This window comes from Callospermophilus lateralis, chromosome 16 (genome assembly GCF_048772815.1).
Source record: "Callospermophilus lateralis isolate mCalLat2 chromosome 16, mCalLat2.hap1, whole genome shotgun sequence".
Lineage (NCBI taxonomy): Eukaryota > Metazoa > Chordata > Mammalia > Rodentia > Sciuridae > Callospermophilus > Callospermophilus lateralis.
In genome coordinates, this window is record NC_135320.1 from 72292767 (window position 1) to 72309074 (window position 16308).

General features: G+C 38.5%; 1 protein-coding gene across 10 annotated transcripts in view; it reads right to left on the reverse strand.

Moving 5' to 3' along the window:
• The window catches only part of Enpp2 (ectonucleotide pyrophosphatase/phosphodiesterase 2), a 108172-nt gene that overhangs the window by 16735 nt on the left and 75129 nt on the right, over positions 1 to 16308 (reverse strand). For 3 of the 10 annotated variants that reach the window (XM_076836011.2, XM_076836010.2, XM_076836013.2), the window contains exons 13-20: positions 15200 to 15325; positions 12068 to 12099; positions 11255 to 11382; positions 9093 to 9180; positions 8832 to 8919; positions 7524 to 7708; positions 4920 to 4971; positions 373 to 516 (exon numbers count right to left, since the gene is read on the reverse strand). In XM_076836011.2, the coding sequence (XP_076692126.1) occupies positions 373 to 516; positions 4920 to 4971; positions 7524 to 7708; positions 8832 to 8919; positions 9093 to 9180; positions 11255 to 11382; positions 12068 to 12099; positions 15200 to 15325 (843 nt within the window). The remainder of the gene's footprint in view (positions 1 to 372; positions 517 to 4919; positions 4972 to 7523; positions 7709 to 8831; positions 8920 to 9092; positions 9181 to 11254; positions 11383 to 12067; positions 12100 to 15199; positions 15326 to 16308) is intronic. The other 7 variants (XM_076836020.2, XM_076836016.2, XM_076836018.2 and 4 more) reach the window with 3 other exon arrangements.

Here is a 16308-nt window from a genome sequence, read left to right on the forward strand (position 1 = left end):
AAAACACACACATGGACACACATACAGAGAAACACAAGTATATCTTCTTCCTTAAGACAACTAGCAACTCCAAAATATAACAAAACTAAGAAACATTTTTAGAATCAAAAAGAGAGATAGAGATTCCCTCTCTAAAATATTCCAAAATGCTACTTTAAAGTTAGTAAGTCTTATCACTCCTTAAGTCACTCTTCTCTCATTGTGTGTGAGAAGGAGCCAAACATGTACATACAAAACCATATCATTTTAAAATGATTTTCAATTCCTTTTTATAGAAAGATGATAGTGAGTTCTAACTTAAGAAAATATAAAACATTTTATAGCCATGTAAATAAAGACTAAGGTGAAACTAAATATTGTAATAATTCTTACCACAAAAATTATAGCCAGCTTCAGTGCTAGAATCGCCTGCTATGAGAGTTTTTAAATTTTCCATTTTATTCATGCATTCATCCATTGATTCAATGTCACAAGGAAATGAGTTTTCATTGCACAGTAAGTCCATCAAGATGTTAGCTACATGTGACCCAGAAAGAGCAACCATCGTACAATTAAGATCTGGAATTTATCACTTATCTAGAAATACAATTGCAGTGTAGATCACCATCTTGGAAGACTACATTTTCTTCCTTTTCATTTTGGCAAATGGCTTCATTCTATAACAGTTTAAATATTTATAGCAAACTATTTCCTATGATTAATTTAATATACCTCTTTTTTTAAATCTCCAGATATCCCCTGGGTTATTTCATTACTGGAATGTGCAGCCTTTACATGTGTGCTTTATACAGATATATGAGTGATTTTACAGCATGTGACATTAAAACAGCCACATATGAATATTTCAAGTGGGTTATGTGTAACATATGGCTTATTCTGAAATATATCAACCTCCTATATCTGTGTTTAAAACAACTAATAACAAAAATTGTACAATTTTACATTTGTATAGAAGTGTAGGTTTACAAATTACAAGCTTCAACACATATTCAAAGGTATCCAGAAAGGGGAAATAATTACTCTGAATAGATTCATGTGCTCACACACACAGAGATTTGCATTCACAAGGTTCTGCTCCAGTGGAGTAAGCATTCAATATTTTAAATGGGAGACTAGGATTTATGACACAGGAAACATCACAGAGGCCTGAAAGGACTTGGACTAAGAAAATGTTGCTTTGCTGCCAAAGAAATGACCAAGAGAGAGCCTATAAGAAGACAGAAAAAAGACCAAGAGATGAAGGAAAAAATAGAGTATTGAGGTGTATGCATATTCCAGAATCTAAACAAGAAAATGCTTTACCCATAATACAACCATGACATATAATTATTTTTACTTCACAAAATTCTTTTAAAGGCTGGTCCCATTAGGACATGAGCAGACCAAGGGCATGTGCCACTATGAGTCTCCTCTAATATTTTATGCTGCCATTTTTTATAGGTACAGCTGTCTCAGAGAAACCAGAACCAGGCCAGGGTAAGCATCCTATAAACATTGAATGAATCCACAAATGTTAAGCTTTTATGCTTGAAAAGACCCTTTGGTGGTAGGTGTAAGAGACTTTTGTTCGACTGAGCAAACCACACAGAGATGACAATGTTACCTGCAAATTCTATCCCTGAGAGTCACAAATTCATTAAGAAGATGCCTCTTATGTTCATGTTTGGGGATTTGAGGCTATTTCATGCTCAGTTGTTGGAATGATTTTGTCACAGTGTCACTGAGAATTATTTCTGAGATCAAAATGTTTTAGTACCATGAACAACCAGAGTTTGAATCAGCAAAAACAAGGGATTTTATCATCAACATAAGATAACTGTAGTTATGTGGGTTAGTCTCTGTGTCCTCTGTTCTGTACCATTGGTCTACAGGTACAGTTATCATATAATAGACAAAGGCACCAAAAACATATATTAGAGAAAAGATAGCCTCTTCAACATATGGTGCTGGGAAAACTGGAAATCCACATGGAACAAAATGAAATTAAACCCCTGTCTCTCACCATTCACAAAACTCAACTCAAAGTGGATCAGGGAACTTGCATTTAATGGAAGAAAAAATAGGCCCAAACTTTTATCATGTGGGATTAGGCCCTGACTTCCTTAATAAAACACCTATAGCACAAGAAATAAAACCCAGAATCAATAAATGGGATGGATTCAAACTAAAAAGCTTCTGCTCAGAAAAAGAAACAATCAGTGAGGTAAACAGAGAACCTATTCTGGGAACAAATTTTTACCACTTGCACATCAGATAGAGCACTAATCTCCAGGGTATATAAAGAACTCAAAAAGCTAAACACCAAAAATCCCCCAAATAACCCAGTTAATAAATGGGTCAAGGAAATGAACAAACACTTCTCAAAAGAAGCTATACAATCAATCAACAAATATATGAAAAATGTTCAACATCTCTAGCAATTAGAGAAATGCAAATCAAAACTACTGTAAGATTTCACCTTACTCCAGTCAGAATGGCAGCTATTATAAAAACAAACAACAAATAAGTGTTGGTGAGGATGTGGGGAAAGGGGCACACTCATACATTGCTGGTGGGACTGCAAATTGGTGCAGCCAATCTGGAAAGCAGTATGGAGATTCCTTGGAAAACTTGGAATGGAACCACCATTTGACACAGCTATCCCACCCCTCAGTCTATACCTAAAAGACTTAAAAACAGCATACTACAGGGACACAGCCATATCAATGTTTATAGCAGCACAATTCACAATAACTAAATTGTGTAACCAACCCAGATATTCTTCAATAGACGAATGTACAGGGAAACTTGGGTATATATACTCAATGGAACATTACTCAGCATTAAAAGAGAACAAAATCATAGTATTTGCAAGTAAATGGATGAAGTTGGAGAATATAATGCTAAGTGAAGTAAGCCAATGGGGGGGTGGAACAAAGGCCAAATGTTTTCTTTGATATGAGGATGCTGACTCATAATGGCAATGGGAGGGGAGCAGGGGGGAATGTAGGAACTTTAGACAGGACAAAGGGGAGGGAGGGGAAAGGAAGGGGCAAGGGGGTAGAAATGACAATGGAATGAGTTAGACATCATTACCCTAAGTTTATGTGTGAAGACATGAATGGTGTGAAAATACTTTGTGTACAACCAGTGACTTGAAAAATTGTGATCCATATGTATAATATGAAATGAATTGCATTCTGCCATCATGTATAACAAATTAGAATAAATAAATAATTTAATAAAAAATCATCATCAACAAACAAGTGGCTTTTAGAAGAGAAGCATCTCAGTACTATTTCTTTGCTTTGTGATTGAATATTTGAAAAACTCAAATCATGAGACTATCTACCCTTGACCCTGGCAGCATCCCAATTCTTGTAATTATTATGACACCATAGTCCACATGGTTTAGGGAGGTCAAACATTTCAAATCACTCAGATTTTGTACAGGATATGTGTAGCTTTCACCAATGAAGTTCCACCTTTAAAAATGGATTTACCCAATTATATGCCTGAGTCTACGTCCTCTGTGATCAAAGGAAGAAGGAGGAGGAGGAGGAGGAGGAGGAGGAGGAGGAGGAGGAGGAGGAGGATGGAGAAAAGGAAGAAGGGCAAATGAAGATCTTTATAAAGGAGGAAAATAAGTCAAGTAAATAAAAAGTCTTCTACTGCTTTCTTCAACTTCTGCTTAGTAAGATTGGAAACAGCACATATGATAAATGAACCATACGTAAACTAATAAATCCAGCGATGGTCTCAGGAAAACTTGACCTTGTGCATCTTTGCTGCATGGCTTGGGGGTGCTGTGCTTGTGTCCTATATGGATCCTTACTCTCCGTTATTCCCCTGCTGTTTCAACAAGCTGTCCCATCTACTATATTAACCTGTACAGCAGCCTCCACACCCTCTTCTATTTTCTTCTAAAGTCTGGAATTTCAAAGTTAGAAGGAAGAAAGTAAATTGCATTTTTATTCCTAATTATTTATTGTCTCTACCCATTGCCATGTGACTTGTGAGACAGGGTCCCAGTGGAAAGAATATATTTCCCTGCACCACTGGTGCCAGTGATAAGGCTTTGGCCAGTGAATTGTGAATGGAAGTGAAATGCCTCATGATAGAAATGCTGAGTTGCAATATGCATTTCTTTGTGCTGCTCTAGACTGGGGATTGAACCCAGGGGCACTTTACGACTGAGCCACATCCATCCTTCACCCTTTTTATTTTTTATTCTGAGACAGGGTTTTGCTAAGTTGCCAAGGCAGGCTTTGAATTTGCAATCCTTCTGCCTCAGTCTTCCCAGTTGCTGGGATTATAGGCATATACCACTGCTCCCAATCTTGTGTGTCTTTCCTGACAAAAATCACCGAGTTGTTTTTTTTTTTTTTGTCATATCTCAAGTTTGAAAAAGTTTATTAATACATGTTTGTTATCGATATATGTTATACATGATGGCAGGATAATATAGGAGGGGATTGAAATCAGGCCTCAAGATAATCCTTTATTTGAAGGGGGAGTTCTGATTTGATTCCCCTGTATCTCTTTCCCTACAACATATACACTGACACTCCAGGTAGGTGAGCTTCAGCATAGGAACCAGCTGCTCATTTATAATTGTGACTACCATTCCTTGTATAGGAGTCCCCATTAGCATCTTCCCTTGTAACCCATCAGATACACAGTGGATTATCTGGTTGGGGCGGGGGGCTTGGAAGCAATTGAAGAAAATGAAAAATCAAGTCACAATTTTCTATCTCACAGCTGGCATCTTGGGCACACAGAATAAACCAACACCCTTCATCAGATGGATATAAAAATCACTTTGCAATACAAGTAGGAATTTTTTAAATAGTGTTCTTATACTATGAAGCAAATAGAAGTCTTCATTTTTTTCATACTAGAAAATAAACCTTAAATAATTTTTTTTAACCAACCCTTACCTTCTGTGGACCCTTTTGTATGAAGGCGTTTATTGAGTTCATCCAGCTTGTTCTTCATGAATGAATACCAGAAAAGCAGGGGGGAAAAAAGCAAGTCAGAAATGTTCATTCTTTCCTGTACCCTCTCTCTATTTGATACTGCCTGAATCTTAAACTCTGTTAATATCATAAACTATTCTGAGGAGTTTCTGTTTTGACATTCTAATCTCCACTTCCTAGTGGTTCTGTGTCTATGAGCACCTTCTTTAATCTCTCCATGACTGTTTCCTTTCCTTAAAGCTATGGGAAATCATGTACCAACTTCCCATGTTGGTAATGATGTTTAAAATATATATAATTAATTATAATAGTGCCTCAGTATTTCAGATCAATCCTTAGGTACACTAAAATAATTTCCAAACTAATGGATGAAATTGCTTTTTCCAGAACTAAAAATTAATAAGTCAACAATTCTAAAACATAATTGGTCAGTGACTCTATCTGCCCCTACATACATCCTAGAGACATTTTAGCTTAAATGTATAAAATACATTTACAATAACATTTGTTGCAGCATCATTCATAAGAGTAACATTTGAAATTACCAAGCATTCTCAAATAGGAAAATCAATGAAATCAGTATGATACATTTTTACAATTAAATACAACTATAAGTAGTAAAAATGAGTGAGCCAACAATATATTAACACACATAAATCTATCTCAAAATCATAATGATAACATTTGAAAGGCATTTCATGTACAGTGGATTATAAATAAATGTTCACTGATTCTTTATGAAAACAACAATGATAAATAAAATAATTGCAGGGTTCAAATAGTATTAGAGCATTCATATAAAAATTTATACTATGCAAAATACACATAAATCATCTTTGGAAACATACTAAAGATTACATCATATATTACTTGAATATATATATATATATATAAAATAAATGTACAGACACATGCATTAGAAATATACACACTACATTCAGGACACTAGTAAACTCTGGGCAGGAAGGAGTTAGGATGCGGAGGGAAGCATGGAACTTCCACTGAACCTGTAAAGTTTTCTCTCTTATTATTTGTGTACTTAGGTATTCACTTTTTTAATTCTTTACTTTTTTTTCAATATGTCTGGATGTCTTAGAGGAAGAAGGTAGTCTTTTGGAGAAAGCCATAGACTAAGACAAAGCAGAATTTTTCTGAAACAGTTTGAAAAGATATCCAACAGTCTCCTTCTTCTCGGAAGACAGATAATTCAGAAAACAAGAGGCAACCAATTGATTCCTGTAAACCTGTATCTGGCCTCCACCTCACCTCAGGAGATGACTTCCTGTTGACTTTGGCAATTCGACTCCTCTAAACTGAGCTCTGAGATTTCCTGCCTTGTTATAACTAGTCTCTTTGGTTCTTGTCAAGAGAAAAAAAAAAATGGGAAGAAGATTAAAATGGGGAAATGAGGAAGACAAGCAAACTGAACTCCTACAGTAGGGAACCTCCAAATGTGGCTCCTTGGACCCCCAGGAATCCTGGAAGGAAGCAAGTAGAAGGAGATGGAGACTAGGCAATAGGAGAAATATTTTACATTTTTCTAAAGCTGAAAAAAAAAGATCACACATATAGTTACCAAAACACCACACATACAAATATGCCAGATTGCCTTGCTTTGGGCTGGCATTGTGTCAGTTGCATGTGGTAGCATTGGTTCATTCCTGCTGCTAGAAGCACTGGTTGACTGCTATATTGGTCTTTGATCAATATAAATGTCAATAAGCAAATTATTGCCTAGCATTTTAGTTTGTTTGGTTTTCAAAAACTGTTCAAACATGGAATGATGGTAGTCTCTGTAGCAACAATACTGCCTCATTGGTGTTGCACCTTTCCCCACCCCACTCTGTGTCCTGGGAGGCTGACCTCTGGGGACTGTATCAAAAGGCAAACTTGCCCTCTGGTTTCCTGTTGGACTCTACCAATGGGAGACATCTGTAGGGGAGTAAAGGAGAGGGAAAGGAGGGTATTATTCCCTGTCTCCCTCCCAACCAAGACACAATGTACTACCTGGACTCAGCTAATAAATCTAATAGTTCCTTCCTACCCAGGTCTCTGTGTTCTGATAACTTGCCCCCATCCCTCACTTTTCAGGGTCTGGATCTATCCTCCTACCCCGGAGCACCTTACCATTCCTCATTGACTTCCATCTACCCTGCCCAGCCTCTGTAAATAGTTCTCTCATTAAACATGATTGAAACAATCTTTTCAAAGTGTCTTTCAAAACCTCTTTATCTTGGCCACCTGTTTCCTGCCAGGACCATGACCAATCAATATGTAATCCATGGTGGAAGAAAAGAAAGCTTTTGGTTGGGATTTATGCATAGAATGACATTTTTTATCTTTCGATTTCTATGTCTGTGTTATGGTAGTAATGAGCCACTGCTGGATCCTTAAATTTAAATTTTAAATAAGAAAATTAAAATCCCTTGACCACACCATCCAGTGGCTCCACTTTGGACAGCAAAGAGAGAAACTATTTTCATCATCAAAGAAAGTTCCACTGAACATGCTGTTACAAACAAACCCCACCAGCTCCTCCGTGATAAATATAAAGATTATTTCTACCTTTGGCTCTACCTTATCATCACAGGTGCAGCCCAGGTCAAAATCAGACTGAAGGTACATAATCCCTGGATAATTTGGTCGGGTAACTTCCTCTGGCATGGTTGGCCTGAAGGTATTAACACGCAGGAGGTGATTCAAACTCCCATGGGTTCCATTGTTAGGAGCTGGCTTCAATCCCAGGAGATCTGATGCAAAGAAAGAAAAGGAACCAGGTTCTTCTTAAATGTTTTTTGATGATACATGATAAGAATCAAAACCTTTCACCTCCAGTAGTGTGTAAACTCCCAAACACAAATCAAAATTAGGTAACACCAAATTTAGGTAGCAAGCATCCCTGACATACCCCCCAAATCATTCTGTCCTCACCATGTCTTGCCACAGCTTCCTGAAATAGGCATGCTCCTCACTTGACCATGAATAGAGAGAGGCACTGCCCAAAACAAGAGTGGAGGAAGAGGGTCTTACACAGCTATTGCCTATGTGTGTGATAGGTGTGACATTTCAAGGACTCTCAGCTTCCATATCACTGCCTTTCTGCACTTCTCTAGGACTTTTTCATCTAAAATAAGACTTATAGTCAATAAATAACCATAGGCCTGTCCTCTAATACACTCCACACAAATGTGGGGACAAGAGGAGGCTTCTGGCCTGGTGCCTTGAAGTGCCACTGTTACACCAATAGGCTGATTTCACAGCAAGTGAATGGTTGCCAAGTGGGCACACAGTGACTGACTTGCCTAAGCTGGGAGGCAGGACAGGGAAGAGCCAGCAGCCAAGATGGGAAAAGAACCCAGGAGACCCGACTTACAGACTCCCCCTCTAACCACCAGACTGGCACTCCCTTACTAAATAGGAAAAGTTGTCCTCATTCAGCAACTAGAAGCTCAAGGAAGAAAAATAATTAGGAGCACATAAATAGCTGGCCAGGATGCAAGCTGGCAAGATTTTAGCTGGGCTTCAATGTGAGAGAGAGAGAGGTGGGGAAAGCTTCATGCCCAACTCTTGCTTCATCAGGTCTCTGACCAGCAGTGTCAAACTGTAATGCTATGTTGGATCAGCCAGAGGCTGCCAACAGCAACACTGTGAAAGCTCCCTGCTAGTCAACTGTTGAAGGGAGACAAAGACGCCTTAGAAGGGATGACATTCTGTCCTCTGAACCAATGAGCAAGTTACAACATTTTTTTTTTTTTTTTTTGCGAAAAGCAGAGATGGTCTAGAAGAGACATCTCGTTTCTTTCTCTAACATTCAGGAAGTTCATACATGAACTAAAGATGGTGTCCCTGGTTTTGATTTAATGAGTGACTTACCACACATGACATTGTAAAGTTCAATGTTTTCAAATGGAGGCACTTTAGTCTTGTACTTAAACGTTGGGCCATAACCTACAAAAACGGTCTTCCAAAAGAAAAGAAAACAAACAGAAACAATTAACCATTCCTGACATCCAGTAGCAAGCCTTGCTCTATGTATGAATGCCACAACAAGATGTCACTCACCCCTCCACGCCCATCCCTTCCAACCATGGCTAAAACAAAACGCAACGTCAGCGCACAGTTCTGGGATCGTACCTGCATGCTGTTGACTTTGTTATCAAATCCATGGTCCCCCTGGAAAAAACATTTTCCTGATGGTTTCTTATAAACATCCAAAGGTTTCCTATATTGAAACAATTTTATCATCAGTCAGGATTTCTCCTGAAATTGCTCTGATAAAAAGCCAGGCTCAGGATACAGAGGATCTCTGAGAAGGGGCTTTTGAAAGCCCATTTGTCTCTGTTTTGATTGCATCATTCCTGTGGTGATGACAAGATACTTCTCTTCATTTCTCCAAGCATCCTTGCCTTGACAGTCACCCCACAATCAATGGAGACCTTTGAACAGAATCAGTACCCTCCTCGTAGTTCCCCGCAGAACACTTATCCTGAGTAATGGCTCTGCCTGCCCATGTGCCTCACTAGCCTTGAGAGTGCTAAGACTTTCCCTGTGGGACCACATACCACCACACAGTAGGCTCTTTAAAAATATGAGATATTTCATCAATGCTTAGAGTTCTGGATTCTGTAAAAGGCTTGTATGCAAATTTGCCTATAAGTACACTACAACTAGAGTATAATTGTATAATTGAGAGTCAAAAGAATTATGATGGTGACATATCTAACAAAATCCTACACAATATCTCTCCTTAGAAATAGAAAATGGGGGAGCTGGGGCTGTAGCTCATTGGCAGAGTACTTGCCTAGCATGTGTGAGGCACTGGGTTCCATCCTTAGCACCACATAAAAAATAAACAAATAGAGTAAAGGCATGCTGTCCATCTACAACTACAAAAAAATTTTTTAAAGAGAACAAAGAAATAGAAAATGAAAACACTGCTCTCAAGACGTCAAGTTCATTAATCTTTCCCCTTGTAACAGGAATTCACCTTTTACATAAGCGTCATAAGATCCTTTTCCAAATAAAGTTTATGTTTATTAATATGAGTATTCCTAATACCTACAGGGCACATAGCACGGAAGCAAAGTACTTGGGGAAAAAAAAGAAATCTATCAAAAGTGTATCCACCCTCACCAAACAGCACCTTGAAGTTGGGATGATAATAACATATGTGCATATGTAACCCAGCCATGAAAGAGTTAATATTAAAAAGATTTACTGCTAATTAAAATGCCTGGCTTGGGTCTATGCTAATTTGAACAGCTGTCATCATCTTTCACATAACATCTGCTCAACCCCCATGTGCTCTTCTTCATATAAACCTGACAACTGCATCAAATTTTCTCTCTTCCCCCAAGTCACCCGACACATAAAAGGTCCTGCACAGGGTATAACCAAGCCATTTTGGTCACATCTCTGTAATGCTTCTAACTCCTCATGTCTGTTCTACATGATTCCAATAATTTCTGGCCTTCACATATATCTCTTAATAGCCCCACATATTTAACTCTATCAACCCCTTCAGATTACAGTAGTACCTTTATGTGTTTGCCACATGTCTTTCTAAGCATTCTCTATTGATACAAGTTCCTAGGGGACCAATTTGTCATTATCTAGTCTCCCTGGTAAACGGAGTAGAGAACCTAGGTAGGATGCATGTCGTAGCTATTTTGTCATTGCTGAAGACAGATTCACAGCCCTGTTCTTAAGGGAAAAAGTTAAAGGAAGAGGATGTGGAATATGGCTGCCTCCAGGGCTGGTTGAAAATGAACCAACTTTCAGCAATTAATTCTTTAAAACTGTCTGAGCCTCCAGATGTCCTACACCAGTTTCAAAAGCAAGACTTCATTAATATTTGAAAGAAGGCAAACATGGGAAATAAACCAATGTAAAACCCATTCACAATAATAGGTTTTTAGATTCACATTTCCTGAAGTCCTCCATAAACACTGCTATAGATGAAGTCTCATCAACCAAGATCGAGATGGAATCCATCCTGGGTCTGAGAACAAGGTCCAAGTTATAATTTTGACTGGTTCAAGTAATAAAAACAAAGGCTAAAATATCAATTCAAAGTTGGATACAAGCATACACACACGCACATATGTGCATGAAGACACTCCAAAGGGACACAAACACACTGACACCCAGAACGAGGAGATGCGTCATCTCACCACTTAACTGAGATGAGTCCAACTATTTCTTTTAATAATGACCAAGAACCTTAAATTATTTCCAGTTGCCAAAGAGATGGCTAAAAAGATAAGAAACAGAGACAGCTGGCGCCCCCAAGTTACCTTGCAACGTGCCACCTGCGGTCCACTAAGAGATGGATATCCTCAATTCTTCGGTTGTTGGCATAATGCAAGCGTTTGGGAAGGTGCTGTTTCATATAAGGCTTAAAGTGCTGATCTGGTTTTTTACACTGAAATAAAAATGAACATTGGTCTTTTTCTTCTAGAAGAAGTCCTAGGTGTTCTCTCCCTTAAAAGCTGAAGGCAGTTTTAAGCTCAACAAAAGAGTGGTTCATGAATAAGTGGAATTTGTTATCCCCTATCAAATAATATACACTGAAAATAAATAAGTTTAAAGGGGGTTGGTTAGCTTTGGAGATAGTACAGCAGGCTATCAGAGGGGAGGGAGGAATTTGGAAGACACATTCCTGACTCAGGATGACCCTAACTGAGAGCAGCTCATACCCTAAGGCATTTCCCAACTGCTTCAAGTCAAGGGGTAGAGAAAGGGAGGTGTGATACACACAGTTCTATCTGAGGAAAGTTGCTAGTGCTTTAAGGGTCTCTGCCCTGAATCAGGGAACAATGGATCCAGATGGTGGGCAGATCTGCTTCAGAGAAAGTAAAGATTTGATTAATGGTGAATGAAGACTTATCAGTTCTAATGGAAGGATCCAACCGTCTCAGTTTTCATCATTGCCAAGACCATTCTGGGGCCTGCAGTTGACCCCAGGCCAAAAGTTTTGAAGGCTCTCAGGGCAACAAATACAGAAGAGGGCAGGGAAGTGAGGAAGATGTTCCTCTAACCCGCAATGGGGGGTGATCATAGAAGAAAAGCGCTTGAAGAGCAGAGCCCTGGTGGCTTCCAGCACTTACCGTGAGGTTAGCAATAATGACTTTGGGGTCATCTGTGCACAAAGAGAGAGGGAGAAAGATTTCAAAAAACATGACAATATTTACTTGCAGGATATTCAATTCTTTATCCCAGAAGGACTATCACTTTAATATTTTATTTTAAACATATATATAATTATGTGGGGTTTCATATTTCAGTAAGTAAAATGCAATTAAACAAATGAAACAAATCCTATAGCAAACTTGTCTGTTGGTCCAGGTCTCCTCTTTTGGAAAGAAATTCCTCCTTTCATAGCACCAGGATACTGCTAGGTAAATTTCTCCCAAGTTGCCCAAAATGGTTCCTCTGAAGCAGAGACTTTAGTTTATTTTCAATTTAATGTCAGGAACTAAACTGGGCATTGGGGCTTTCAACACAACTTCCTATTTATCTGCAGGTCTTTGAAACAAGTCATCACTCTGTTTAAAATGAATCTTCTGATCCATTGAGTTATATATTTAAAGGGAGTTTTGTTTTCATGGTAATATTATGAGCCTAATTACATAGGGGCTGTTTCTTTCCGGTCATGGGCACACACATATGCATCTTCTTGTTTTTCATTACCAGCAAACAAAGGCTATTTTAGCCAATACTCTGAACCAGCTAAAAGCAAAACTATGTAAATGATGGCTGTGTATAAACAGGATTATATTATCTGAATGTCCTCTTTTGGGGGGATTGTGGGGAGAAAGAGGAGATTGTAGGTTGTTTGGATTTTGTTTTGTTTTCCAAAAATTTGGTGCAGTATGTCATTATAGAATCAGCAAAAAAGGAAAGCAGCATTCAGGAGAGATACCCCACTGTCACGGTGCATCCATCCCTGCCATCTAAATGTCAGTGTGTGTATCCCTGGCTGCTGCAATCCCCAGAACCTGGTACACAGTAGGCACTCATATTGCTGGAAATATATACACTTCAAAAACTACTTTCGGAATCTTTGTTCTAAAGCTATGAATCCAAAACTAAAATGTGCAGTCCATCCTATTTAAATCGGAGTTAAATTTTAGTTGCATCTTTTAATGGAAAGTGAAAATGATAACAATAATGGCAAACCCAACTTGAGTTCATACCACGTGCCTGTCACTCTAGAAGAGCTTTGGAAGGGCTTTCTCTCTGGTTGTCCATAATCACCCAAGGAGGGAGATGCTTTCAGATCCTCACTACGCCAACCAGCTTTGGAAGGTAGAGAAGGCTGCACACTCGGATGCCCAGACAGCCAGATTGACAAAGCCAACTTTAAATCTCTACACTTTCGAGCCTCACAAACCACAGTCCTCCAAGAGGCCAGAGCAAGTTTATATTCTTTGATAATGAAGAGAAATAAATAGCATGGGGCAATCTTGTACTCAGATATATTCCAGAGAATTACTAGAAAACAACAAATGCCCAAGTCCATATTTGAGACACCAGTCCTTCAATCCTGACCTCCTCATCTTTGTATGCCACCAAGTCCCACTTGTGTGAACAAAGAGTAGTGATTAAGAATAGGCAAATCTGGGTTTCTGTCCCAGCTTGCCACTTACTAACTGTCCTCTGAGCCAGCTCCTTCACCCCTCTCTGATCATTCACTTGTACTGCCTACAAAGAAGATAATAATACATATCACACAGGACTATTAAAAGGATTAAATAAAATTGTGTACATATTCAGCTAAAATAAGGATGCAATCAAACCACCATCATGATTAACCCTTCCTTAGCTTTGACAATTTGCTAGTGCACGTTACACTAGTGTCAGTTATATATACATAATGTCTCATTTAGTCTTTCCCACAGTCTGTAATTTACAGATCAGAAAGCCAAGGCACAGAGTGTTAAAGAAGCTTGTCCGACATTACCCAGTGAGTCCCTGGCAGAGCTAAGGTTTGAACCTGGACATGTGGACACCATTTTTGCCTTTTGCTATCCTGCTTTCCTGTCTCTCCCAATGAAGTCACATATGATAATGTTTTGTAGAGCGTAAAGCATTTCATTTTGGATAGTTATGATTTCACACTTCCCAAGGAAAGTCCCTCTTTCCCCTAAACGACCTCCCTATTACGTTTTCAGATATCAAAAATATCTTTTAAAACAGACATACTCTTTCTTACCTAAGCAAAATGCAAATACTAAATTCAAGAGGTACCCGAACTGCTTGCATCTAGTCTATACCAACAGCCCACCTATCTCAAGTGAGCAAAGACAGGAGGCTGTGTGGGACAGGAAAGGAAAAGGAAAGAAGAAGCAAGAAACACCAATGTTTTGTTTATTTCACAACCTTGCTTGGAACTGACCTTGGAAATTTCCCAAATGTGTTGACTCAGGAACATAATTTGGGAAAAAAACATTTAATTTTCTAAAACTTTAACCTTGATGTCAATGGTTTCTTATTACCAAGGCTTAAAAACTCCAAGAATGTTCTTTTTTCAAAATGAGCCATGTCGCCAATAAAACTATAGACTTCTCAAAACCTAGGTGGGCAGCACCTAAATGTCTTAGTGCACAAATTTAAAAGTATTTAGTGGCATATCATCACTTGACATGTAAAACCCAAGTGACAAGATTATTCCTGTTAATTTCATTGCCAATCTTTCAAAACAGTTGCCAATCCCGAGGGCTTAATATTTTCCCCTCCTGGGTTCCACCAATCACTTTGACAAAGGGAAAGAGCCTCCTTCCACGTGGCTAGAAACTTTCAATGTCCGAAAGTGGTTCTCTTTAGACTCCAGTTTTAGCAAAGGAACTAGCCTGAACTTAATGCTGAAAAACTCTTCTCTTGTAAACAGAAAGTTATGGTTATAAACATGCCTCAAATTAAGTTAAACTTCTACATGATAAAAATAAAAGTAAATATTTACATAATACTAGTCTGTGCCAGGAACTACTCTGGATAATATACATAGATTAATTACCACAACTCTGTAAATGGCTACTGTCATTTATCATCCCCATTTTCCCCATATCAGAGGGAAAAAAAACTGAGGTTTAGGGTTTAAATGACTTACTCAAGGTCACTCAGCTAAGCAGGAGCAGAGCTAGGATTTTTGCCAAAGTGTTCCAGCTCCAGAAAACAAACCTTTACCCAGTCCACTGTATTATCACTCTAACCACGGAGCATTTTAAGCATCAACTTACATTTAGCATTGTTGCTGAATTTGGATCGAATTCTTCCTAGAGTTCCAGGCACTAGAGTAATATCATCCACATTGGTCAGGTAATTACTCAGGAACTCAGTTCTATCACATGTAACATCTTCCATACCTATAAGCAAGGGGGGAAAAGCATTTTCAGGCAATATTAAAACTAAAATCTTAAAAGTGTCACACAGACTCTCAAGATGACATCCAAGCCTCACTTTATTTAGTTCTTAACTTTATTTAGTTCTTAACTTTATTTAGTTCTTAACTTTATTTAGTTCTTAACCCTCACAGTTGAGATCCTGAAGCTGACTTTCAGCTTTTCAATGGCTCTCTGGGTAACCTTTCACTGGACTTTGATTTAGCCATATCATCTGCAAGCACCAGAAGGTTGAAAATGCATCATCTCAGTAATCATTTAAGTCATTGAGCAAGAACATCAAGACAAAGGAACTAATCATGTTTTTAAAAAACAAACAATTTAAAGTCATTATGAAAAAGATCTGTTCTTAAAATATATATATATAGATTTCTCCAAACTCTTCCCAGCTGGGGGTGGTATAAATAACTGGAATACACAGTTCTGTGTCTCTTTTACCAAATGTCTTTCTCCAGCTCACTCCCCACCCCTCCTGCCACCCCACCCACCCCCTCTCCCTCCCTCCCCCCTCCCTCTCTCTCTGCCTCACCCTCCCCATCCCCCTCTCTCATGCATCTGCTATCTTAAGCACATAATCACCAGCCCTCACTCTGTCTCCTCTGGTGGCCTTGGATGTTACTGACAAAACAATACTGGCAACTAGAGATGAGAAAGAAAAATGTCAGCTCCAATGACCACCCAAACTGAAAAACAAAATAATTCTGAAAACAAGTTGTAAACAGTATAATTAGAACCGAAAACTAGCAACTAGGGCACAGAAAGGGTCTAGATAAGGAATTGTTTTTAACCAAACAATGTTCTTTCTCCCACCTCAAAATTTCTTTTCTTCCCTCCATCAAGGAAAGTTTCTTGATCAATATTTTAAAATAATAAAAACAAATGTGGAATCATAAGCTGAAGGCATCTAGTAGAGACCTTTATTTGTCTTTTGGGAATTTATAAGATGA